The sequence below is a fragment of the Somniosus microcephalus genome, chromosome 5 (assembly GCF_052327205.1).
Source record: "Somniosus microcephalus isolate GS21.2 chromosome 5, FLI_Smic_1.0, whole genome shotgun sequence".
NCBI classification, from domain to species: domain Eukaryota; kingdom Metazoa; phylum Chordata; class Chondrichthyes; order Squaliformes; family Somniosidae; genus Somniosus; species Somniosus microcephalus.
The window spans coordinates 137,080,296-137,106,336 of NC_140991.1; the positions used below are offsets into that span (position 1 = coordinate 137,080,296).

The 26,041-nt window shown below is 44.4% G+C and overlaps 1 protein-coding gene across 2 annotated transcripts in view; it reads left to right on the forward strand.

Moving 5' to 3' along the window:
* The window catches only part of vps50 (VPS50 EARP/GARPII complex subunit), a 317,917-nt gene that overhangs the window by 224,720 nt on the left and 67,156 nt on the right, over window positions 1–26,041 (forward strand). For both annotated transcript variants that reach the window (XM_085988277.1, XM_085988278.1), the window contains 2 exons: window positions 3,136–3,257; window positions 16,934–17,014. In XM_085988277.1, the coding sequence (XP_085844403.1) occupies window positions 3,136–3,257; window positions 16,934–17,014 (203 nt within the window). The remainder of the gene's footprint in view (window positions 1–3,135; window positions 3,258–16,933; window positions 17,015–26,041) is intronic.

The window sequence follows — 26,041 nt, forward strand, 5'->3', positions numbered from 1 at the left end:
GGGCAGGTTGGTAGAGGACTTTTGTCTTATGGATGTTTAGTGTAAGGCCCGTGCTCTCGTACGCTTCAGTGAAGGTGTTGACGATGGTTTGGAATTCGACCTCCGAGTGAGCGCAGACGCAAGCGTCGTCTGCATACTGTAACTCGACGACAGAGGATGGGATGACCTTGGAACTGGACTGGAGCTATAGAATACTATAGCTTCAATTTCAGAACCCTTGATAAATGCAAGCGTTGTTAACTGTCTTAGTACTTTGAATCATCTCAAAATGTTTCACACAAATTATCACTTTAGAAGTCATGACTGCTCTGTCAGCAAATGAGGCAGTCATTCTGCACCAGCATTGTTCCACAAATAGCAGTTACATTAAATTAGTATAGTAAAGAAATTGTGCTCAGAAATTAATGGGACTAAAAGTCGACAAATCCCCTGGACCTGATCGCCTACATCCTAGGGTTTTGAAAGAGGTGGCTACAGAGATAGTGGATGCATTGGTTTTGATCTTCCAGAATTCCCTAGATTCTAGAACAGGCCCTGTGGATTGAAAGGTAGCAAAAGTAACCCCGCTATTCAAGAAAGGAGGGAGAGAGAAAACGAACCTATAGACCAGTTGGCTTGACATCAGTAGTAGGGAAAATGCTAGAATCTATTATTAGGGACTTAGTAACCGAGCACTTAGAAAATCATAATATGATTGGGCAGAGTCAGCACGGATTTATAAATCTGTTCCAGTTTTTTAAGGTTGTAACTAGCAGGATAGATAATGGGGAACCAGTGGATGTAGTATATTTGGATTTTCAGAAAGCATTCAATAAGGTGCCATACAAGAAGTTATTACACAAAATTAGGGCTCATGGGGTTGGGGTAATATATTAGCATGGATTGAGGATTGGTTAGCGGACAGAAAACAGAGAGTAGGAATAAACAGGTCATTTTCGGGTTGGCAGGTTGTAATTAGTGGGGTACCGCAAGGATCAGTGCTTGGGCCTCAGCTACTTATAATTTATATCAATGACTTAGATGAGGGGACCGAGTGTAATGTATCCAAGTTTGCTGACAATACAAAATTAGGTGGAAAGTAAGCTGTGAGGTGGACACAAAGAGGGTGCAAAGGGATATAGACATGTTAAGTGCGTGGGCAAGAACATGGCAGGTGGAATATAATGTGGAGAAATGTGAAGTTATCCACTTTGGTAGGAAAAATACAAAAGCAGAATATTTTTTAAATGGTGAGAGATTGGGAAATGTTGGTATTCAGACAAATCACAAAGTTAACATGCAGGTGCAGAAAGCAAATAGTATGTTGGCCTTTATTACAAAGGAATTGGAGTATAAAAGTAAAGTCTTACTGCAGTTATATAGGGCCTTGGTGAGACCACACCTTGAATATTGTGTACAGTTAGGTCTCCTTACCTAAGGAAGGATATACTTGCCTTAAAGGGAGTGCAACAAAAGTTCACTAATTTGATTCCTGGGATGAGGGGATTGTCCTATGAGGAGAGATTGAGTAGACTAAGCCTATATTCCCTAGCGTTTAGAAGAATGAGAGGTGATCTCATTGAATCATATAAAATTCTTAAAAGGCTTGACAGGATAGCTGCTGGGAGGATGTTCCCCTGGCTGGGGAGTCTAGAACTAGGGGGTCACAATCTCACAGTAAGGGTTCTGCCATTTAGGACTGAGATGAGGAGAAATGTCTTCACTCAGAGGGTTGTGTGTCTTTGGAAATCTCTACCCCAGAGAGCTGTGGATGCTCAGTCGTTGTGTACGTTCAGAACAGAGGTCGATAGATTTTTGGATACTATGGGGATAGTGTGGGAAGGTGAAGTTGAGGTCGAAGATCAGCAATGATCTTATTGAATGGCAGAGCAGGCTCGAAGGGCCGATTGGCCTACTCCTTTTTCTTATATTCTTACGAATGACCAGTTAGTCTGCTATTTGGTATTCGTTGAGAGAAAAAGTTTGGCTGGGAACTGGTTGAACTTTCTGTTCATCAAATAATGCTCTAGGATATTTTAATGTCCCCTAAACTACCAGAATAGGCAAATGGGGAGGTAATCAGTTATCTGAAGCAGGAAACCTTTAACAGTGCAGCATTCCCCTGTCCTGGTTTGGGGCTCGAGTCGAAAACATTCTAACTGACATGGCGTTCTGACATGTGAGCCAAGTTGATATCTGAAGTGGATACTCTGAATCTTGTTGGCTGAAATAAGGCAATTCTAGTATCCTAGTTGCATGTTTTTACTGACTTAGAATCATAGAATAGTACAGCACAGAAGGAGGCCATCGAGCAATCCAGTTAGTTCCACTCCCTGCTCTTTCCCCATATCCCATTTATCCAATTCCCTTTTGAAAGCTATTAATTGAATCGGTTTCCACCATCCTTTTGGGCAGTGCATTCCAAATCCTAACCACTCGTTGTGTAAAAAAGTTCTTTTGCCAATTCCCTTAAATCTGCGCTCTGGTTATTGACCCTTCAGCCACTGGAAACGTAGAATCATAGAAATTTACAGCACAGAAGGAGTCCAAAAAGAGCTATCCAATCTAATCCCACTTTCCAGCTCTTGGTTCGTAGCCTTGTAGGTTACAGCACCTCAAGTGATTATACTTTTTAAATGTGATCAGGGTTTTTGCCTCTGCCACCCTTTCAGGCAGTGAGTTCCAGACCCCCACCACCCTCTGGGTGAAAATAGTTCTCCTCAGCTCCCCTCTAATCCTTCTACCAATTACTTCAAATCTATGTCCCTAGTTATTGACTTCTCTGCTAAGAGAAATAAGCCCTTCCTATCTGCTCTATCTAGGCCCCTCATAATTTTGTACACCACAATTAAGTCTCCCCTCAGCATCCTCTGCTACAAAGAAAGCATCCCCAGCCTATCCAATCTTTCTTTCTAAAATTTTCCAGTCCTGGCAACATCCTCATAAGTCTCCTCAGTACCCTATCTAGTACAATCACATCTTTCCTATAATGTGGTGATCAGAAACCTTTTCCCTTTATGTTTTTGTTTCTCATTATCGTCTGGCTATTAAATCAATGTTACTGTGTCAATGTGAGAGAAACAATTGGGGAAAAAAGTTTGTTTTTAGACCCAATTGTTTTTTGTTTATATAATTTCCTTTTCATTTTGTTTCTAGGGAAATACATGCAAATGATGAATATCCTGAAACCAATTGCTTTTGATGTAATCCACTGTATGTCACAACTATTTGATTATTACCTGTATGCTGTATATACGTTCTTTGGGCGGGAGGACATGGTAAGTTTTGACGTTTATAATAGTTCTAATAAAATATTGCTATTTGTAGTAGTTTCTATTGTGTTGCAGACAAATAACTATACAGAACCAGTCTTGTTTACAACAGTTTAGACCATACCAGTGAAATACATTTTAAGCTTCTCTGTCCTCAACCCCATTAACCTTTCCAATTTGGCACTTCAGGTTAGAGGTACAGAATCTTGGTGTATTGCTTTACTCTGACTTTCCTCCCCCATATCTGATCCGTTAGCAAGACTGCTTTGTTTACCTACAAAACACCACCAGTCTCTGCACCAAAAACAGTAAACAGATACTCAGTAGATCAGGCAGCGAGTCTGCCGAGAAAACATGAGACCATTAACGCTTCCGGTATAAAACCTTTTTTCAGAACTGAGAGAAATTACAGATGAACAGGATTCCACACACAAAGGAAAAGACATAGAATGAGCTGTAAAGTGCTACGGTGGGGATCAGGAATTGGTTAAAGTGCAGCAGTGAAATGCATAGGAGACAAAATAAGGCCTAATGAGAGAAAGCAAAGACATATATAGGATACTGAGAGTGCGTGAAAAGCTAAATCCCTCCAGCAGTGCGTCCTCTGATACTCTGCCCTTCAAATAGCTTCTGGACTTCACTTGTCCGCCACACCTGTCGCCGAACTTGAACAACAGTTCGTCGATGCTCCATGACAACTCCACCCTACCTACGTCAATTTTATCCCATCACGGGACCTCTGACTTTAACTCTGGACTACCCCCTACAAGGCCTTTGCCATCCATGAGCTTATTGTGGATGATTGCATTGACATCATGGCCCCGATGGAAACTTGGTTGAGGGGTGATGACACCTTATCCTTAAATGAAGCCTCTCCACCTGGCTATACCTTCCACCACATGCGCTGCTCAGACTGCTGTGGTGGCGGTGTGGTTCTCCTCACCAAATCACACCTTGGTCTGTCCCCCTATTCCTCTGGCACTTTCTCTTCCTTTGAGCATCGCGCCTTATTCCACCTCTCTCAGTTCTCATTTAAAATCCTTGTTCTCTACCGCCCACCCAAGTACCATAAAAATTTTATTACCGAGATATCTTCACTGCTCTCCTCCCTCAGCCTCTGCACCGAATGACTTCACACCCTCGGTAATTTCAACCTCCATCTCAATTCATCATGCTCTCTCCTCTGAGTTCACTAGCCTCCCTTAATCTCTCCCCCCATGTAAATTCCCCAACCCATATTCACGGCCACCCCCTCGACTTTGCCATTTCTCGTGGGCTCGCTACTCCCATCGTGTCAGTTGCAGATAAGGCCATCTCTGACCACTTCCTCGTATCGCTCTCCACCCACATCCTCCTTCTACCATCCCCCCAAACCCTACTTCCTTCTGTGTCCACCCCGGGAAAAAAAAACTCACCCAATTCTCTTGCAACTGCATTTACGAAGTCCCAACTGTCCCTCCATCCATCATGACATTTCTGCAGCTATCGATCTGCTCACCCATACCCTCACCACCACCTTTGCCCTAGTCCCTACTAAAACAATTACTCCCTGTCACCCTGGCCGTTCCCTCTGGTAAGGCTCCCATCTTAGGGACACAGACTTGAACAGATATGACGGACCACTGGTTTAGCCATTCACCGCCAGATCTGGCTGGACCACATAAAGCATTATCAGGTCCTGCTCTCATCTGCCAAAATTGCTCATTATTCCAGAATCATTCTGGAATGCAAAAATAAACCCTGACTCCTATTCTCTACTGCTAATGATCTTGTTAAACCCCTCTCTCCTGTCTACTTCACCCTTACCTCCGATAACAAGTGTGAGGAGCTCATGGACTTCTTCGTCTCTAAGATTGAGACCATCCGTTCAGCTGCCTCTGCCACTTCCCTTCCCACCGGGCCAACCTTCCTCTTAAGGTTCCCCCCTGCCCGCGCCCTGAATTCACACCTTTCTCCAATTTCTCTCTGACCTCCCCTCATGATCTCTGCGCACTCATCTTGTCTATGAGACCCACTTCCTGCTCCCTCGACTTTATTCCCACCCAACTTCCTTTTTCTGGTTCCCATGTTAGCTGACATTGTTAACGGTTCGTCGTTCTCCGGTACTGTCCCCCTCTCCCTCAAATCTGCCGTCATCAGCCCTCTCCTCAAAAAAACAATCCTTGACCCCTCTGCCCTTGCAAACTACCGCCCCATCTCCAACCTCCCTTTCCTCTCCAAAGTCTTTGAACGTGTTGTTGCCTCCCAAATCCATGAACATCTTTCCCACAATTCCATGTTTGAATCCCTCCAATCAGGTTTCCGACCTTGCCACAGTACCAAAACGGCTCTCATCAAAGTCACAAATGACATCCTTTGTGACTGTGACAAAGGTAAACTATCCCTCCTCGTCCTGCTCGACTTGTATGCAGCCTTTGACACCGGTTGACCACTCCATCTTTCTCCAACGCCTCTCCACCGTCGTCCAGCTGGGTGGGACTGCACTCGCCTGGTTCCATTCTTATCTATCTAATCGTAGCCAGAGATTCACCTGTTATTGCTTCTCTTCCCACTCCCGCATCGTTACCTCTGGTATCCCCCAAGGATCTATCTTTGGCCCCCTCCTATTTCTCATCTACATGTTGCCCCCTTGGCGACATCATCCAAAAACACAGCGTCAGTTTCCACATGTACGCTGACGAGACCCAGCTCTACCTCACTACCTCTTCTCTCGACCCCTCCACAGTCTCTAAATTGTCAGATTGCTTGTCCGACATACAGTACTGGATGAGCAGAAATTTTCTCCTATTAAATATTGGAAAGACTAAAGCCATTGTTTTCGGTCCCCGCCACAAACTCTGTTCCCTAGCTACTGACTCCATCCCTCTCCCTAACATCTGCCTGAGGCTGAACCGCACTGTTCACAACCTTGGTATCATATTTGACCCTGAAATGAGCTTCCGACCACATATCCGCAGCATAACAAAGACTGCCTATTTCTGCCTCCATAACATTGCCCGTCTCTGCCCTTGCCTCTGCTCATCCGCTGCTGAAACCCTCATCCATGCTTTTGTTACCTGTAGACTTGACTATTCCAACACACTCCTGGCTGGCCTCCCACATTCTACTCTACGTGAACTTGAGGTCATCCAAAACTCGGCTGCTCGTGTCCTAACTCGCACCAAGTCCTGTTCGTCCATCACCCCTGTGCTCGCTGACCTACATTGGCTCCCAGTTAAGCAGCGTCTCGATTTCAAAATTCTCATCCTTGTTTTCAAATCCCTCCATGGCCTCGCCCCTCCCTATATCTGTAATCTCCTTCAACCCCACAACCCCCAGAGATACCTGCGCTCCTCTAAATCTGCCCTCTTGAGCATCCCTGATTATAATCACTCAACCATTGGTGGCCGTGCCTTCTGTTGCCTAGGCCCTAAGCTCTGGAATTCCCTCCCTAAACCTCTCCACCTCTTTACCTCTCTTTCCTCCTTTAAGATGCTCCTTAAAACCTACATCTTTGACCAAGCTTTTGGTCACCTGCCTTAATTTATCTTTATGTGGCTCGGTGTCAAATTTTTTGCCTTAAAATACTCCTGTGAAGTGCCTTGGGACATTTTACTATGTTAAAGGTGCTATATAAATACAAGTTGTTGTTGTCTTCTCTTTCTTCCCAGTTTGCTACCAGGATATTTGTATCCTAATAAATGGAACGTAACCAGGTCGATGTAACTTTGAGTTTTCCCTCTGTCCATTCATGTGCGCGTTTTGCCTGCCGCTCCGGACCCGAGCCCATCACTTTTTGCACTTTTTTCTCCCTTTTTTTTTACTTCTTTTCTCTTTGCCCCTCCTAGACTCTCCTCTCCTGTTGTCATGCTCCTTTCATTTTTCCCCTCTCCGGTACTCTGCCCTCTCAAATCCCTACACAACCCTTCAGCGCGCCTCGATCTTCCTACTTTCCTGCTGCCACCCCAGGCTTGACTCCCTCTTAGATGAGCCTAAAGCTTCCCTCTGTGCCTCTCCTGGCATTCTCCGAAGGGCCCATCGAGGCACCCGTCGCTGCCTCCTTACGAACAGCAACCCCAACTGCCCCACCCTAATTTCTCTCCGACTTTCCTGCCCATCACACCCACAGGTGGCTAATGTTGCCAATCTCCTACCCATCCAACTCGCCCCTCCCAGTGCTGACCCTGTGAACTCTGCCAGTGGATCAGCTAACACAGCCCCTCGCCGCATCTCCCTCCAGAATGTCTGTTCACTTGTGAATAAGGCCCTTGCGATCCATGAGCTTATCGTGGATGATTGCATCGATATCATGGCCTTGACGGAAACCTGGCTGAGGGGTGATGACTCCTTACCCTTAAATGAAGCCTCCCCACCTGGCTATACCTTCCACCACCAACCCTGCACAGACCGTCGCAGTGTCGGTGTGGCTCTTATCACCAAATCACACCTTGGTCTGTCCCTCTACTCCTCTGGCACCTTCTCCTCCTTTGAGCATCTCACCTTGTTCCACCCTTCTCCCTTCTCATTTAAAATCTTGTTTTCTACCGCCCACTCAAGTACCATAAAATTGTTCTCATGGAGACATCTTCACTGCTTTCCTCCCTAAGTCTCTGACTAACTTCTCATCCTCTGTGATTTCAACCTCCATCTTAATTCACCATGCTCTCTCTCCTCTGAGTTCACTGCCCTCATATCCTCCCTTAATCTCTCCCTCCGTATAAACTTCCCTAACTATGTTCACGGCCACCCCCTTGACCTTACCATCTCACGTGGCTTCGCTACTCCCATCGTGTCAATCACAGATAAGCCATCTCTGATAACTTCCTTGTGTCGCTCTCCACCAACATTCCCCTTCCCCCTCCCAACCCTATTTCCTTCTGTGTTCGCCCCTGGAAAAACCTCTCCCAATTCAATTTCAAAATCCCAACTGTCCAGCCTTTGGCCCTCCATTCACCATGACATTTCTGCAGCTACCAATCTGCTCAACCACCCCTCACTTCCACCTTCTATGCCCAAGTCCCCATGAAAACCATCAAACACTCTCACCCTGGCAGTTCCGCATAGTATGGCCCTTAAGTCCAAGGGATGCAGACTTGAACGACTATGGCTGACAACTTGATTTAACTATTCACTGACTGGACCACATAAAGCGCTATTGGGTCCCACTATCATCCTAAAATGCACAGATAACCCCCGGCTTCTTTTCTCTACTGCAAACTGTCTTCTTAAATCCCTTGTAGAGTTTTTGGAAATAGAAATATTGATCCCTGTAATTGGTTATGAAATGCAAGTGCCAAATTTTTATGTGATATTCTCTGCTCACCCAGTTTAAACCACCAAAAGACCAAAAACATGGCTCAAAAACTCTCAAATAATACACACGTGTACATACATAAATCAATGAACAAACTTAAAACAGCACACGCTTGTCGGAAAGATATCAGTTAAAAATGCTCCCAACATCCAAGACGACTACAAAGGGCTAAATGACTTTTAGTTCTGTGCACAGAAAAGTGGGTGGAGCTAAAACAAACATAACAGACACTTTCTTTCAAGACAGACTTCACGTTTCTTTTTTCTGCCTTTTGAACCGTCATCTCAGCCGCTTGTTCCCTAATTCCCTGTTTTTTTCCTTCCTTTGCTGAGTTCTCAGATGGGTTAGCATGCAGCTTAGATATTTTTCCCTCTCTAGCTCCCACTGGCCCTCCTGCTCTTTATGCTTTTCCTCTCTCACCTGTTGGTCTCTCAAGTCTCCAAGTTGCGTGCAGAGGTGGGTTGCGTAAGCCAATATATGCTTCCCTTTGTCCAATTTGACTCTGAACCCAACCGATCGCTTTTCAGTCGTGCCACTTTCTGGACTCGCGAGAAATGATACCAATTCAGTGGCAGGAAGCACCTTCCCATGTTCCTTATCCCTGGCACAGTCTACATCTGTCGGGTTAGCCATGCTGAGCAAATCGATCACTCAACTACCGGTAAGCGATTAGCCCTACACCTCTCAAGGTTTTCCTTCCTGGATCGCTAGGTTAGCTAGCTGGACCACAGATCCTTGGACCCCCGTTTCACTGAATAAAATACTTATTAATGGTACCGTTAGTCAAGTCCTTCTGCGGTCGCCAATTTGTAGAGTTTCTGGGTCTTTTAACCCTTTCACTCCTAAGTTCCAAAAGATTCGACTTGACCTGTATTAGTGACAGTAATTATATTCTATTCAGTGTAATTGAGACTTGATACATTACAGCATCTGAGCAGTAGTTAAACGAGGCGCAAGCAAAGTTTATATCACTCGTTACGCCTTGGGTAGAAGACGCAATCTCCACGAGCCCATCCCCGTCGGCCCAGGCCTCTAGGCTCACTCGTCCACCCGATGTGATGCATGTGGGTCCTCCGCCAACCCGAATCCCTCCTCGGCTCGTCTGGTGGATGTTCCCAAGCTCTTTGCCGAATACCTCTACAACCTAAGTGTCTGAGGGCCCCCTTCAAAAGCTATGGAGCCCTGAACCAATCACTGGCCTACAGTCCTAACCCAAAATCCAATCAAAGATGACACTTTGGTTTACGCAGGTTCTATTCTATGACACCCTTACATCATCTGTTTTTGATCATCAAGACTTATACCTGGGGTACTTACGACAATACAAAAGCAACATGTCTCCATAGTAGCCTTGCTTTTCGCTGCAAAAGGCCTATGGGCTAGAAATTCACTTTGGGCCCGCCAGCTGGCTTGCGCCCAAAAGTTACCGCTGCGCGCGGAGCCACGTGCGCCCGCCGGAAATTCAGTTTCAGCGCCCCAAGTCGAAGCCGGCCGCAATTCAAGGGTGTGGCCGCCCCCGCTTGGGGCGCTGAAACTGAATTTCGGCGCGCTAGGTGCTGCAGCGCCACCCGCTGCGGAGCGGCAGGCTGCGGTACTGCAGGCCTTCCTCCTTCTCTTAAGGGGGAGGTGCCTGCAACTCCGAGATCGCCGCTCGCTAGTGCCGGGCTCCCGGAAAGCAGCCGGCAATGCCGCGGGGGGGGTGGTGGAGGAGGCCGGGGAAGGAGGTGCGGGCAGGCGGCTGCCGAAAAAGCGGCCGGCCGCACCTCCGCCTTAACTCTCCCCAATAAGGCTGCAGGACGGACCCAGTTGCTGAACGTTGTTTGCGGCCGCTGCGGAAGAGGCGGCCGCAACTAAATATGGGGGGCGGGGCGGAACCGGGGCACTGCGCACACCGATGACGTCATCGGTGTCGGCGCTACCGGCTACCGCCGGCATTAACGCAGCGCTGAATATCAGCGCAAGCTCCTCTAGTGGCGCAGAAGCCCTCTTTGGGCGGAAACTGGGCGCAACACCCACTGAATTTCTAGCCCTATGTTTTTAATGTCTGGAGATATCAACATTCCAACACAGTGGCAGCTACTTCTGACCTTTGCTTCGCAGGCTAGCTGCACTCTTCAAACATGGCAATTCTCTTTCTCGCCCCAGGCCGTCTGGTTTCAGCTTATTCACAGATTTTTAATTATAAAAAGGGTTACATGTCACATACAACTCAGGTTATCATTGCATACAATTGATGATTACAGACTTTTACTTTTAATTCTTGCACATGATTATAAGATATTAATGGTTGTAAGATACCAAAACAAGTCTTCTAAAAAAGCAAATGACCACGATAATCTCATAGTTCCTTTGCCTCTTCTTTCAGTCTCTGGAATTCCATGAATTCTTTCAGCTGTTTCCACAGACATTTTATCTGCTTTTATTAATAAGTTTGTTGAGAAGCACTTTTTTTGAAATTTTAGTCAAGGGAAGCCAAATGCCTCGGTTTCTTCCATTTTAACATCTACCCAGGGCATATTACAACAGGGTTTACGAGTATATGATTATAAGTGCAGCAATATAATAACAAAATCTTTAAACTACAAATAATAATAGAAAATTAATTGATTTATTTCAGGTTAGTAAAGGAATATAAAGATAGAGACTTCCCAGGGTTCTCTCGCCCTCTGCCCTGTCTTCTCCACCCTCACCAAATCTGGTTTCATTACCCCTCAAAAAACCAACCCTTGACCCCCTTCGTTCTTGCAAATCCATGTTTGAATCCCTCCAATCAGGTTTCCTCCCCTGCCACAGTACCAAAACGGTTCTTATCAAAGTCACGAATGACATCCTATGTGACTGTGACAAAGGTAAACTGTCCCTCCTTGTCCTTCTCGACCTGTCTGCAGTCTTTGACATGGTTGACCGCTCCATTCTTCTCCAATGCGCCTCTCCACCATCGTCCAGCTTGGTGGTGCTGCACTCGCCTGGTTCTATTCTCATCTATCCAGTCATAGCCAGATAAACACCCGCAATGGCTTCTCTTCCTGCTCCTGCGCCATTGACTTTGGTGTCCCTCAAGGATCTATCCTTGGCCCCACTCCTATTGCTCATCAGCGACATTATCCAAAAACAGTCAGTTTCCACATGTACGCTGACGACACCCAACTCCACACACCACCACCTCTCTCGACCCCTCCATTGTCTCTAAATTGTCAAACTATTTGTCTGACATCCAGTACTGGATGAGCAGAAATTTCCTGCAACTAAATATTGGGAAGACCATAGCCATTGTCTTCGGTCCCTGCCACAAACTCCATTCTCTTGCCACCGATTCCATCCCTCTCCCTGGCAACTGTCTGAAGCTGAACTAGACGGTTTGCAACCTTGGTATCATATTTGAACCCAAGATGAGCTTCCAACCACACATCCGTGCCATCACTAAGACCGCCTATTCCCACCTTCGTAATATCACCCGACTCCACCCCTGCCTCAGCTCATCTGATGCTGAAACCCTCATCCATGCCTTTGTTACCTCCAGACTTGGCTATTCCAACTCACTCCTGGCCGGCCTCCCATTTTCTACCCTCCGTAAACTTGAGGCCATCCAGAACTCTGCTGTCTGACTCCTAACTCACGCCAAGTCCTGTTCACCTATCACCCCTGTGCTCGCTGACCTACATTGGTTCCTGGTTAAGCAATGGCTTGATTTTAAAATTTTCATTGTCATTGTCAAATCCCTCCATGTCCTCGCCCCTCTCTATCTCTAATCTCCTCCAGCCCCACAACCCCTGAGATATCTGCACTCTTCTAATTCTGGCCTCTTGAGCATCCCCGATTTTAATTGCTCCATTATTGGTGGCCGTGTTTTTAGCTGCCCAGCCCTTAGCTCTGGAATTGCCTCCCTAACTTGTAATTATATAGTGCCTTTAATGTAGTAAAACATCCCAAGGCGCATCACAGGAGTGTGTAGCATGTAGCAAAGGCAGAGTGGTTTCAATGGGGGATTTTAACATTCATATCGATCAGGATAAGCAGACTAGCTCATGTCAGAAAGGTAGTGAATTTCTTTATTGTGTTCAGGATAGTTTTCTGAAACAATATGTCCTAGAACCAACAAGGGGGCAGCCCATATTAGATTTAGTAATGAGCCAGATTCAGTTAACAGCCTAACGGTGCGTGAACATTTATCTAATAGTTATCATAATATGATTGAGTTTAACATAGTGCTTGAAAGGGAGAAATGCAAAACAGCTAGGATTCTAGATTTCGATACGGCTGACTTCAATGCGATGAGACAGTGTCTGTCCACAGTAAACTGGGCAAATCTATTAATGGGTAAAATGACAGAAGATCAATAGGAGGTGTTCAGAAAAGAATTTAATGTGATACAGAACCAGTTTATACCTCTAAGGGGCAAGAGCTCTACTTGCCAAGGAAAACAGCCATGGACAACCAAAGAGGTAAGTGACAACATAAAACTAAAAGAAAAAGCATGCAAAAACTAGCACAGATCCTGGCAACTGGGAGCGATGCAAAGAACAAGAAAAGGTGACAAAACAGAGAGAGCAACAAAATGGGAGTATGAAAAGTAACTTGCAAGGGATATCAAGATCAACACAAAATATTTTTACAATTATATTAGGAATAAGAGGGTGGTCAGGAGCAATGTGGGCCCTTTGAAAACTGGTAATGGTGATACTGTAAATGAAAATAAGGCAATGTCGGACATGTTGAATAATTACTTTGTCAGTATTTACAGTTGAGGAAGAGGATAGCATGCCGGACATCCCAAGGAAACTAATATTGAGTCAGGGACGGGGACTCTATTGTCACTAAATCCCCAGGACATGGTTTCCATCCCAGGGTTTTAAAGGAAGTAGTTGAGAACATTGCATTTGCCCTAACTATAATCTTCCACAGTTCTCTCGATTCGGGAACCGTTCCGTTAGATTGGAAAATTTTGCATGTGACTCCACTATTTAAGAAAGGTGAGAGATGGAAACTAGGGAATTATACTCCAGTTGGCCGAACATCTGTTGTCGGGAAATTATTAGAGTCTATAATTAAGGATAGAGTGACTGAATATCTTGAAAATTTTCAGCCGATCAGAGAGATTTGTAAAGGGTAGGTCATGCCTGACGAACTTAATTGAATTTTTTGAAGCGGTGACTGAAGTAGTGGACAGGGGAATGTCTATGGATGTTATTTATACGGACTTCCAGAAGGCATTTGATAAAGTCCCTCGTAAACTGTTAGCTTAAAGTTGAAGTGCATGGAATTGAAGGCAAATTATTGACCTGGTTAGGAAATTGACTAAGCGGCAGGAGACACAGAAAAGACAGGCAGAACAGAAAAGGAAGAGTGGTAGACCTGATAATAAAGGATGACATAAGGGGTAGAGAGAAAGGATCCTGGCTTGGAAGATCAGGAAGTAGAATCAGTATGGGTGGAGATCAGGAATAACAAGAGGCACAAAACACTGGTGGGAGTAGCATATAGGCCCCCTAACAGTAGCTATACCATTGGACAGAATAATAATCAAGAAATAGGAGCTTGTAACAAAGGTAATGCAATAATCGTGGGGGACTTTAATCTTCATATAGACTGTGCAAATCAAATTGGCAAAGGCAGTCTGGAGGACGAGTTCATGGAATGCATTCGGGACAGTTTCCTAGAACAACACGTCATGGAACCAACCAGGGAACGGGCTATTTTAGATCTTGTATTGTGTAATGAGAGGGTTAATTAGCAATCTCATAGTAAAGGTTCTTCTGGGGCAGAGTGATCATAATATGATAGGCAAGTCACTCTCAAATTAATGTAAAATTCAAAGTCCAAAACTAGAGTCTTAAACTTAAATAAAGCCAATTACATAGGTATGAGGGGCGAGTTGGCTAAGGTAGATTGGAAAAATAGATTAAAAGGTATAGCCCCCTCGTTCCTTCATAATGTTCCTCCTTAAGTGCTGTTCACCTGTAAAGCAAATTCTGTTCAATTCTGAGGAAAGGTTTTTATATCTGCAATATCAACTGTGTTTTCTCAACAAATAATGTCTGACCTGCTGAGTATCTCCAGCGTTCTCTGTTTATGTTTCAGATTTCCAGTGACTGCAGTATTTTGCTTTTGTTCACCAGTCTCTGCAACACTCCCACTCTGCTGCAGAAACCTTTAATTCACATTTTTATTACCCCGAGATTCGACTGCACCAGGGCTCTCCTTGTCAGTCTCCCCACCCCACCTTGAACAAACTACATCCAAAGTGCCACAGTCTACATCCTTATCCACAGTAATGTCCACACCCCTATTGTTCTCAACAAGCTACATTCACTTGTGTGCTGCAGCAAATTGTCTTTTAACATCCTTATCCCTTGCCTTCAAATTGCTCCATGACCTTGCACTGCTCCACCTCAGCAGTTTCCTCCAGCACTACATCCCTGCATGCACACTCTTCAAATACTGGCCTAATCTTCCTCGATCCTAACATCAGCAGTTGCTCCTTTAAATGCTTATGCCCTGTTCTCTGGCATTTTCCCCTCCCCCCCCAGTACCTTTGGCGTGTAATTTCCATCCCTGCTTTCAGAGGCTTCATAAATTGTGATTTCATCCCCAGCCCCCTTTTTCTTTCCGTTCTTCCCTCTGCTTTTAGTCCACTGCCCTGTAAAATATTGAGATGACTTTCTGTACATGAGGATCTCTATAGAAATGTAATTGCTGGCAAAGTAAGGAGCGTAATTAGAAGTCAGTAACACCCTGACTGAGTGAGTAACTGACTTAATCTGAAACCATGTAACTGGCTCTGAAATTAATATTTAGTAATATTATCATCATCAATAATAAAGGTGTACACTCCCAACAGTTGCCTCAGTTGTAACTACATTGTAGAGTTAAAAGTAATGCCTTACAATATGTCTGTTGTATTGTAATTAAAGTTACAGCAAACATTATGCATGCTTAATTTTGTTTGACAATATCAATTACAAGACAAATTTGCTTTCTTATTTATATTCATGGTCCACATTTTTGTAAACAAGTGTGAGTTAACCTGCCCAGAGCAATTAAGATTATTTTTAAAATTTAAAACATCATGAACAATTCATCCACAAATTACAAAGATGTCTCTATCAAAAGCTAACATAATTTCAAATGAAAATCGACATGTCTCATAAATGTGAACCAACTTTGAGAAAAAAATCTGATTTGTGTCCCAGTTTGGATTTGGGCACACCTGCCCTTTGAGGAAAAGGTGTTTCATGTGCAGTTTAAATCTGTTTTTTTTTCCTATTTATGAAATTGAAATTATATGCTGAGATTTTGAGGTCTTTTTCATTGCTATTTGGAGAAGAATGACTGCATTGTAAATTATCTGTGTATTTAAAAAATAGTATTTTTTGGTCTGAGAAGTCACGTGTGTAGTGATCCAGCTGTGCCTTCTGGTTTCCTTGTTTAGCAGGTTTCCTTGTGATCCAGAAAACTCCTTTATGACATGTTTTTTTTAGCACTATAGGTACACTGTCAGCCACTTGTGCATCAGTAAAATATTAAACCAGCTGATGATACAGATTTTGGCGCATGAGATTCCAAATGCTTATTCCTGTTTTATTTTTCTTTGGTGTACAAATGTATAGCAAAGTGTTGTGCATAATAAAATGACATGAGGTTGAGCTAAATAAAACGTAGCAGAAAAGATATGGAATATGTAATGTTTGTTTTGGGGTTTCTCTCATTTCTGAAGCAATAACCCAAGTCGCCAGTTACCATAGCAAGGATTCACATAATGAGAAAATATAAATCTGACAGATAAGCATTCAAATGGTCAACTACAAAATAGTCCTGAGAGAAATTAGGACAAAATCATGTTCTTAAAACTAGGTAGTTGGAACAGATTATTTTTGAATGACCAAAAGTTTGTAAGTTTTTATATATGTTTATTGAGTTTAGGTGGTCTTCGATATCAGTTGCTTACAATGGTTAACATGATGAGAGTATTCAGAGAAACCAAGTGGTTGCATTGCGGACTGGGTGGAGGCAGAATAGAGTTGGACACTGAGTGAGCTAACATACCTGATACAGTTTGCTTTTTTACCTGATACTTCAGTTTGCCCTAATGATACATAGCTGTTTTCCTGATTGTAGAAAGTGATTTTGATTTCTGCGTCAATTTCTAATATTTTCCAAAATAGAATAATTGACGAGCATAAAGGATAATCTACTGCACTGATGGCATTTTGGTTTTTTCCTATTTTAGGTTTTTGAACAAACTAGCAGGTGGGGTCTGACAAATAAATTTTTTTTTTTTTTTTTACATTTGGACAAGGCCCCTTAGATTTTATGGATGGTATGAGTAAGTTCATCGACTAGTGAAGTGCTTTACTTAATCTTCATTGCCGGCTCTGTTATTTCCTTTCAGTATGAATCCACAGGACTGGGACTAATCAGCAGCAGACTACGAACCACATTGAATAGAATACAAGAGAGCCTTATTGATCTGGTAAGGAAGTGGATCTCTGGTCGTTTTAGTTGAATTAGCTGATTACTGAAAGCAGCTCCAAAATTTTAAGAGATTTGTACCCAAAAAGTTAGAGAGCCCCTGCTTACAGATTAATTATCTTTTCTAAAGACTGTCATCTCAGTTATAATTGGACTTTAAGTCTTATTGGTAAGAATGTTGTAAAGAACTTCTAATATTTATTCTAGGATATCATTTGGCAGGAATAAACTGCAGTCAAACGATAGCTCTGCGGCAAAGTAGCACTCGGGCCATATTTGCAATTAAGCTGAAATGTGCAAATCCTTTAATTTACATTTTACTTAAAGGAATACTTAAGAAAGGCTGACAAAAATCATGTTCTCAGTCTTTCAATAGTTCTGGCAGCTAAATGAATTATGGATTTTCCAGCATGTACTGTATTCTACTTTCTGCTTAACGGGATGCACATGGACAGACACTACCTGCAGTCATTTTAGAGCCATACATGATGGGATGAAAGAAAATAAGAGAAACTTGCGCACATATATAGAACGCCTTTCATGGCCTCAGGACATCCCAAAGCACTTTATAGGCAATTAATTATTTTAAGTGTAGTCACTGTTGCAATGTAGAAAACCTGACAGCCAATTTCTGCACAGTAAGGTCCCACAAACAGTAAATGTGATAATGACCAGATAATTTTTTTTTAGTGATGATGGTTGAAAGATAAATATTGGCTACGACACTGGGGAGAACTCCCTTGCTGCTCTTCGAAATAGTGCCATAGGATCTTTTATGCCCAGCTGAGACGGCAGACGGTGCCTTGGTTTAACGTTTCATCTGAAGGACAGCACCTCCAACGGTGCAGCACTCCCTCAGTAGTGCACTGGTGTCAGCCTAAATCTCTGGCCTGGAGTGAGACTCAGATCCACAATCTTCTGACTCGGAGGCAAGAGTGCGACCACTGAGTCACAGCTGTCAAAGTGAGAGTGCCGCACTCCTGTGTTTTCTGAATAAATATTTCACTTGATGGCAAAGAAACAGAAATTTTAGTTTAAACTATTCATTATAATTGAACTGAATTTTTTTTTCTCAAGCCATTGTCATAGTGTTTATTTAGCTCACTCCTGATAAATCATATTTGGTAGAAAAATGGTTTCATTATAAAAAGGTCTAATGTAGTACAGTATTATTTTGCATTGGGCTGCACTAGCAAGGTGAGAAATTCTGAAATCTATTTGGAATCAAAATTTGATCATTCAAAGATTTATAGACTTTTTAAAGTTCCTGATTAATGACAAATTTGAAACTAGAAAGGGTTTAAGCTTGGCACCATAGCTGAATAAATACTTTAAAACAAACAGTAAAAGATGAAACATTTTCTGTAAATTAAAAGAAATTTAAGTTTAAAAGAAATTTAAGTTTAAAAGAACTGTCACGCTGCTTTCACAAATGGTTTACACTTGCTTAATGTTGTTTCATTTGGGGAGAAAAGAGTGACTTTCATGTGAAGAAATAAGAAATTTTGAACATGTGCAAAAATGTGTTTTTAAAGTAAAACCTTTGATTCCATCAGTCAGGTTCCATCAAATGCACTGTTAACATTTCTTAGTCATGCTACTGTAAATGGTTATAGAAATAATTTATTTTGTTTCCTACCAAGTTCCCAGATATAGGTGTGAATTTACATTTTTGTGAAGTCCTGTTTGCACTGCTACCAAGCATCAGCATAGTGATACAATTTTAATTTCTGATGTAATTGGAATCACAGACTAGCATTTAAAAAGCCGTATGGTGTAGTGTATGTGTGTGTTCACTGCAGAGAGAATAGGGGACAAGCTCAGTGACTGCGATGTCTGGCAGAAAAGCAGGCGTGTTCATCATGCAGTCATGGCTGCTTACTCGAACATTCCTTGCACAGCATCTTCTATGGTCAGTCGCAGTTCTTCTAATAGCTTGTCAGTCCAATACATGATGTTTTCCTGTTTAGTACATTCCTTTTACTGTTTGTTGGATACCCATCTTGGGTATAGTAGAACTTGGCATTCTGGACATGTCTGACCCATTGTTTTTGTCTGACATTCTCCAGTGCTTTTATCATTTTGCTCCTGACATGGTCGCAAGATCTGAATGCAAGAGGAGAGTAGCTACCCTTGACATCAAGGCAACATTTGACTGAGCATGCACCAAAGTAGCCCTCTTAGACCTCAGGTCTGTGGGGCTTAAAATGGGAGAAAATCCTCTAGTGGCTGGAGTCCTATCAGATACAAAGAAAAATGGTTGTGGTTGTTGGTGGCCAATTATTGTAGCACCAGGATATCACTGAGAGAGTTCCTCAAGAAAGTATCAACCATCTTAAGCTGCTTCATTAATGAAGTTTCTTCTGTTATAAGGTCAGGAGTGGGGCTGTTCACTGATGGTTTCAGTGTGTTCAGGTATGTTCACAACTCCTGATAATGAAGCAACCCATGCCAGCCTACAGCAGAACCTGGATAACATCCAGGTTTAGCTGACATATAACAGGTAACATTAACACCAAATTTATGCCAGATAATGGCCACTGAACAAGAGAAAACCCAGCTCTCTCTCCATGACTGTCAACCATCACCAAGCCCCTCACCATCAGCATCTTGGGGTTAACAGTGACCAGAAGCTTAACTAGATCTTCGATAAAGTCCCGCACAGGAGACTGGTCAAGAAGGTAAGAGCCCATGGAATCCAGGGTGCCTTGGCACATTGGATACAAAACTGGCTTAGTGGCAGAAGGCAGAGGGTGATGGTCGAAGGTTGTTTTTGTGACTGGAAGCCTGTGGCCAGTGGGGTACCACAGGGATCGGTGCTGGGTCCCTTGCTGTTTGTGGTCTACATTAATGACTTGGATATGAATGTAAAAGGTATGATCAGTAAGTTCGCGGATGATACAAAAATTGGTAGGGTGGTAAATAGCGAGGAGGGTAGCCTCAGTCTGCAGGACGATATAGATGGGTTGGTCAGATGGGCGGAACAGTGGCAAATGGAATTTAACCCGGAAAAGTGTGAGGTGATGCACTTTGGGGGGACTAACAAGGCAAGGGAATACACAATGAATGGTAAGATCCTAGGCAAGACGGAGGGTCAGAGGGATCTGGGTGTGCAAGTACACAGATCCCTGAAGGCGGCGGAACAGGTGGATAAGGTGGTAAAAAAGGCATATGGGATACTTGCCTTCATTAGCCGAGGCATTGAATATAAGAGCAAGGAGGTTATGATGGAGCTGTATAAAACACTGGTTAGGCCACAGCTGGAATACTGTGTGCAGTTCTGGTCGCCACACTACAGGAAGGATGTGATTGCGTTGGAGAGGGTGCAGAGGAGGTTCACCAGGATGTGACCAGGGCTGGAGCGCTTCAGCTATGAAGAGAGACTGGGCAGATTGGGTTTGTTTTCCTTGGAGCAGAGGAGGCTGAGGGGGGACATGATTGAGGTGTACAAAATTATGAGGGGCATAGATAGGATGGATGCTGAGGAGCTTTTTCCCTTAGTAGAGGGGTCAATAACTAGGGGGCATAGATTCAAGGTAAAGGGCGGGAGGTTTAGAGGGGATTTGAGAGAGAACTTTTTCACCCAGAGGGTGGTTGGAGTCTGGAACTCACTGCCTGAAAGGGTTGTGGAGGCAGGAACCCTCGCAACATTTAAGAAGCATTTGGATGAGCACTTGAAATGCCACAGCATACAAGGCTACGGACCAAATGCTGGAATATGGGATTAGATTAGAAAGGGCTTGATGGCTGGCGCGGACACGATGGGCCGAAGGGCCTCTATCCGTGCTGTATGACTCTATCAGTCATGTGAACACTGTGGCTACAAGAGCAGGGCAGAGGTGGGTACTCTGCAACAAGTAGCATGTCTCCTTAAGGAATCACCATCATCTAGAAACCTGAATTCAAGAGTGTGACGGAATGCTCACCATACATCTGGATTGGTGCAGCCGCAACAACACTCAAAGCTCAACACCATCGAAGACCGAGCAGTTTACTTGATCAGAGCCCCTGCCACTGTCTCAATATCCACCACCTCCTTCACTGCTGCAGTATTCTATAGGATGCACTGCAGCAACTCATGGCCTAGCTATAGTGAGAATTGAATCTAGGCAAAGGTAGTAAACATAAGCCAAATGGCTAAACTACTAAGCAATTAGCTATTGTTATGTTAGGCTTGGGGGTGGCAGGACAGGTTCATTCTACTCTGTTGTTCCATGTGGTTGAGGAGCTTGTGCTTAATTGATGAGGGTTTCTGATCTTTCTCATTAAGGCAGCACCTCAGGAACCATGGTTAATAATGGAGCTCAAGAAAAAGAATAGCCACTGCCCAGTGATTGGTGGTTATTGTATCCTCCACTGCTGGTGGGCACATTGAAGGGGGTCATATCAGATGTTTTTTTACAGGTAATATTGCCTGATTTCTTTGAGCATGGGAGACTGAAAACAGAGGGTTGTGCTGTTCACTTTACCTGGGCCTTTCTGAAATTCGGGTGAGCTGCTTTGATTGGAGTTGGAGGATTTTCAGACAAGGGAGGGCAGTTGAAAAGTGTGGCTTTCTCATGTTATTGATTTAGGTTCTAAACAAACTGATGTCTTTGAACTCGTAGATTCTCTGTTACTGACACGATGCTCAACAGGGATCTGAGGTGCTGCCTGCTAATTAATATCAAATTATTGAACTCGATGTGAGTCCAGCAGGCTGTAAAGTGCCTAATCGAAAGATGAGGTGCTGTTCCTCGAGCTTACGTTGAGCTTCATTGGAACAGTGTAAGAGGCCGAGAGCGGCAAATTGTTACAGGCAAATTGTTTATGCTTTTGTGGGGAGTCTGTCGACTGTGCCGGGGAAGTCTGTGCTTTGATCGAACTTCGGGTGTTATGGGATTGGAGGAGAAGGGGGGGGAGGGAGGGTGTCGGCGTACAATGGCAAATTAATTCTCGGAAGTCTGTACCTCTCATAGCGCTGAAGATGACATGCAGCATTCAGTGTTGTTGAAAGGGACCACAGTTCATTTTTTTTTGCCATTGAGCCAAGGTGGCCCATGTAATACTTTCAAGGACTCCCCCATCACTTTACCCACACATCTCATTCTCAAGGAATAGAGATTAAGCCAAGCTCTCTCTCTCTCAAATAAAAACTGAAAATGATGGAAATACTCAGCAGGTCAGGCAGCATCTATGGAGAGAGAAACAGATTCCATGCTGAGGACAGAGTACTTATATCTGATAACTTAAACATTTTAATTGACTCTTCAGATTTCAGAGATCGAAACACTGAACAGCCTTGGGTGATTCCTAACCTAAACCTCAAGCTTACTCTTCTAGTCACTCAGAAGTAATCACTTGCAATATTCTGCATCTTCCCATTCCTTATATTCATTATTACAATCTCAGGCAGGACAGTTTCAACGAAGCAAACCACCGGGAAAAAAAACTACCTACGAATCTCAAGCGTTACCCCTAAAGAGCTCGGCTTGCGAACAATATAAACACTGCTACGTGAAGAGTCCTGGCTGTCTTACCTTTGTCAGTTGAAGCGTTCTCATGGCTGTTAACACTGCTGAAGCTTTTAGCGGCTGTACGCCCGGGCGTGCTTTGGAGAGGGCAGCAAGAGGAGCGGCGATATTCAAAATGGATGAGCGGGCGTCAACTCGGTGCTGCACGCCAACTGTTGTCACGCTCTGATTAATTACAATACTTTCGGAGAGCACAGGCAACGGCAACGCTGCTGACCTGCCATAACGGCTGCCACCGCAGGACCTGCCGGCAGCGGGTGAAAGTGCGGCAGTCGCCATTTGTTTCCCCAAAGCTGGCTTTAATGGCCAGTGCTAACACCTCACATTTCTGGGCCCTTGTGTATGTGACCTTTAAAGTGCCTATTTTCTTTACTGTCACCACCACTGTGCCCTTCAGTATCCCTTTTAATCTTTCCTTGACATGCACTTCTCTAACTCCAGATCAAGAACTCAACATCCTATAGGTATTGTCTTTCCAGCACACATGGTTATTGTTGTGTATGTCCCTTTAAGGGAATAACTGGTCTCAGACTGCAATACCGGCAGTGACCATCCCTGTATAAAAGGCCCTGGCAGGCTTCTGTAGTTTCAGTTTCCAGATTGTCTCCATTCAGTAAAGACTTGTTAAACCAACTCCTGCATTCCGTGTCTCCATTAACACACGGATTTAATACTGGCGACGAGTAAGAAACGAACTTACCTGCAACTCGGCAGCACTTCAGACGATGTTATTGAAGGTCGAAGCCAGAAAAAAAAAAAAAAAAAAATCCAAAGAAACTCGAGAAACGGGCGTCGACCGTGGGCAACCGCCCTCCAAATCATCGGATTGAAAACTTGCAGGGGAGACTATCAAGAGCCAGGCTTGGTTCCCCAGTCTGTGGTTTCCCAGCTAATCGGGCTGGTGGCAGGTAGTGCACTGATCCTTCCTGGGCTGCGGCGGGCTAGAGCTCGATCGGGTGGCTCTGCAACGGGGCCGGGCAGCGAGTCGGGAAGCAAAGAGAGAGAGAGGGTGGAGCACACAGGGCGCGGCCGGTGCTTCGCAGCCGGGCAGCGTTCGGACCTAAGAAGAGGGAGGGAAGTGTCCCAGAGGGTCCGCTCCACGACAGGAACGGTTAAAAATAAAAATACCGCTGAGAGCGGCTTTGACGGCAGCGGCGGGAAAGCGCGGGAGGCGCCATCTTAACTCGACGGGGAAGAAGGAAAAGTGTGGGAGGCGCCATTTTGACCCATCGGGGACGAAGGAAAAGCGCGGGAGACGCCATCTTAGATTTTCAAGATGCCAAAGACTGGCGATATCACTGCCTTCGATAATGCAATAGAAGACTGGACCACGTATGTGGAAAGAGTCGAGGTATATTGCGAGGCAAACGAAATAGCCGAGGGGAAAAAGGCATCGGTATTGCTAAATTTAATGGGTGCAAGAACGTACGGCCTATTGTGGGACCTGATTACTCCAGCCAAACCGAAGGCGAAGAGTTTTAATGAAATTGTTGCTATCCTACAGGAACACCTAAATCCTGCACCGCTGCTGATAGCAGAAAGATTTAAATTCCACAAGAGAAATCAGCATAAAACTGAGAGCAATGCTGATTACCTTACGAAACTACGCAAGCTATCAAAGCACTGCCAGTTCGGAGCAGGACTGGCAGATACCTTACGGGACAAATTTGTCTGTGGACTCCTGAGTGAAGGAACCCAGAAGAGGTTACTCTCAGAGAAAGAGCTGATGCTAGATAAGGCTTTCAGCGTGGCAGTATCGTACGAAGCAGCAGCAAGGGGAGCTGCGGAAATACAACAAAAGCCACAGGAATACGGCACCCACGAAATGACACGGGGATTTGCAAAATGTTATCGCTGCGGCAGAACAAACCATGACCAGAAGGACTGCTGGTCCAAGGACAAAATATGCAGGCAATGCGGAAAGATGGGACACATTGCACGAGTTTGCAGGTCTGAAAAGAAGACCAACGACAATAAAAAGGCTACTAAGGAACCGTACAGGAAAGTACAAAAGATGATGGACAGTAGTTCCGAAGACCAGATGAGCGATAGTGAATCCGGGAACAAGAGACTAAGCTGTGTCAAACTTCACAACGTAATCGCAAAAGAGGATCACCGAACCATTTGGGTCACCCTCACGATAGCAGGGTCTCAAGTCAAAATGGAATTGGATACAGGATCAGCTCTAACCGTCATGAATCGACGAGACTACGAGCGGCTATTCTCACATACCCTTGAGAGAGACATCCATTGTCTTGAGGACATATACGGGGCAAAAAGTATACCCCAGAGGAAAAATAAGGGTGCCTGTCGAATACAACGGCAAGAAAATACGGAAATTGTATCTCTACATTCTGCAAGATGGTGGACCACCGTTATTGGGACGTGAATGGATCAGAAAGATAAATTTAGACTGGCACTCCATTCAGGCACTGACGGTGGCTGGTAAAAAGGATGACGACGTCACTCCTGGACGATTGTCAACAATCTTAGCTGACGCCAAAGAGGTATTTCAACAAGAACTGGGCACTCTTAAAGGCGTAACCGCCTCGATAAAAATAGAGGAGAATGCAAGTCCCAAGTTTTTCAAAGCAAGACCGGTACCATATGCAATTCGCCCAGCCGTCGAGGCAGAGCTGGAGAATCTGGAGAATGCAGGCGTGTTATCTAAGGTAGACTGGAGCGAGTGGGCGACACCCATCGTTCCTGCCATGAAGAAAACGTTAAACAATAAGTCTGAGGAGCCAAGGAAGGTTCGCATCTGTGGGGACTTCAAGGTGACAGTGAACCCAGTCCTTCACACAGTACAATATCCTCTTCCAAGGATAGAAGATATCTTCACCTCACTATCCGGAGGGAAACGTTTTACAAAAATTGACCTAGCGCAAGCATATTTGCAGATGGAGGTTGAAGAATCCTCTAGGAAGTACCTCACGATAAACACTCACAAAGGTCTTTACCAGTATAATCGACTGGTATTCGGAGTAGCATCAGCTCCGGCGATATGGCAAAGAGCGATGGAACAAGTCCTGCAAGGGATTCTGAGGACTCGGTGTTACTTGGATGACATCCTAGTGACAGGTGAAGATGACAGTGAACACCTTGCCAACCTAGAGCAGGTGCTCACTAGACTACGTGAACATGGGCTACGAGCCAATCGCCCCAAGTGCGAGTTTTTTAAGAAACAGATATCGTATTGTGGCCACGTGATTGATGAAGAGGGGTTGCATAAGTCCCCTGACAAAATTGAAGCGGTAGTTAAGGCTCCAGCGCCTGAAAATGTGTCGCAACTGAGGTCATTCCTCGGATTGGTGAATTACTACCATAAGTTTTTGCTGAATTTGTCCACAATTCTGCACCCACTGAACGCCCTACTACGAACGGGAGTAGCATGGAAATGGAACGATGAATGTAAGCGGGCCTTTCAGAAGAGTAAGGACCTAATCACTTCAAGAGAAGTATTGGCTCACTACAACCCATCACTACCGATAAGACTGGCGTGTGATGCGTCTCCC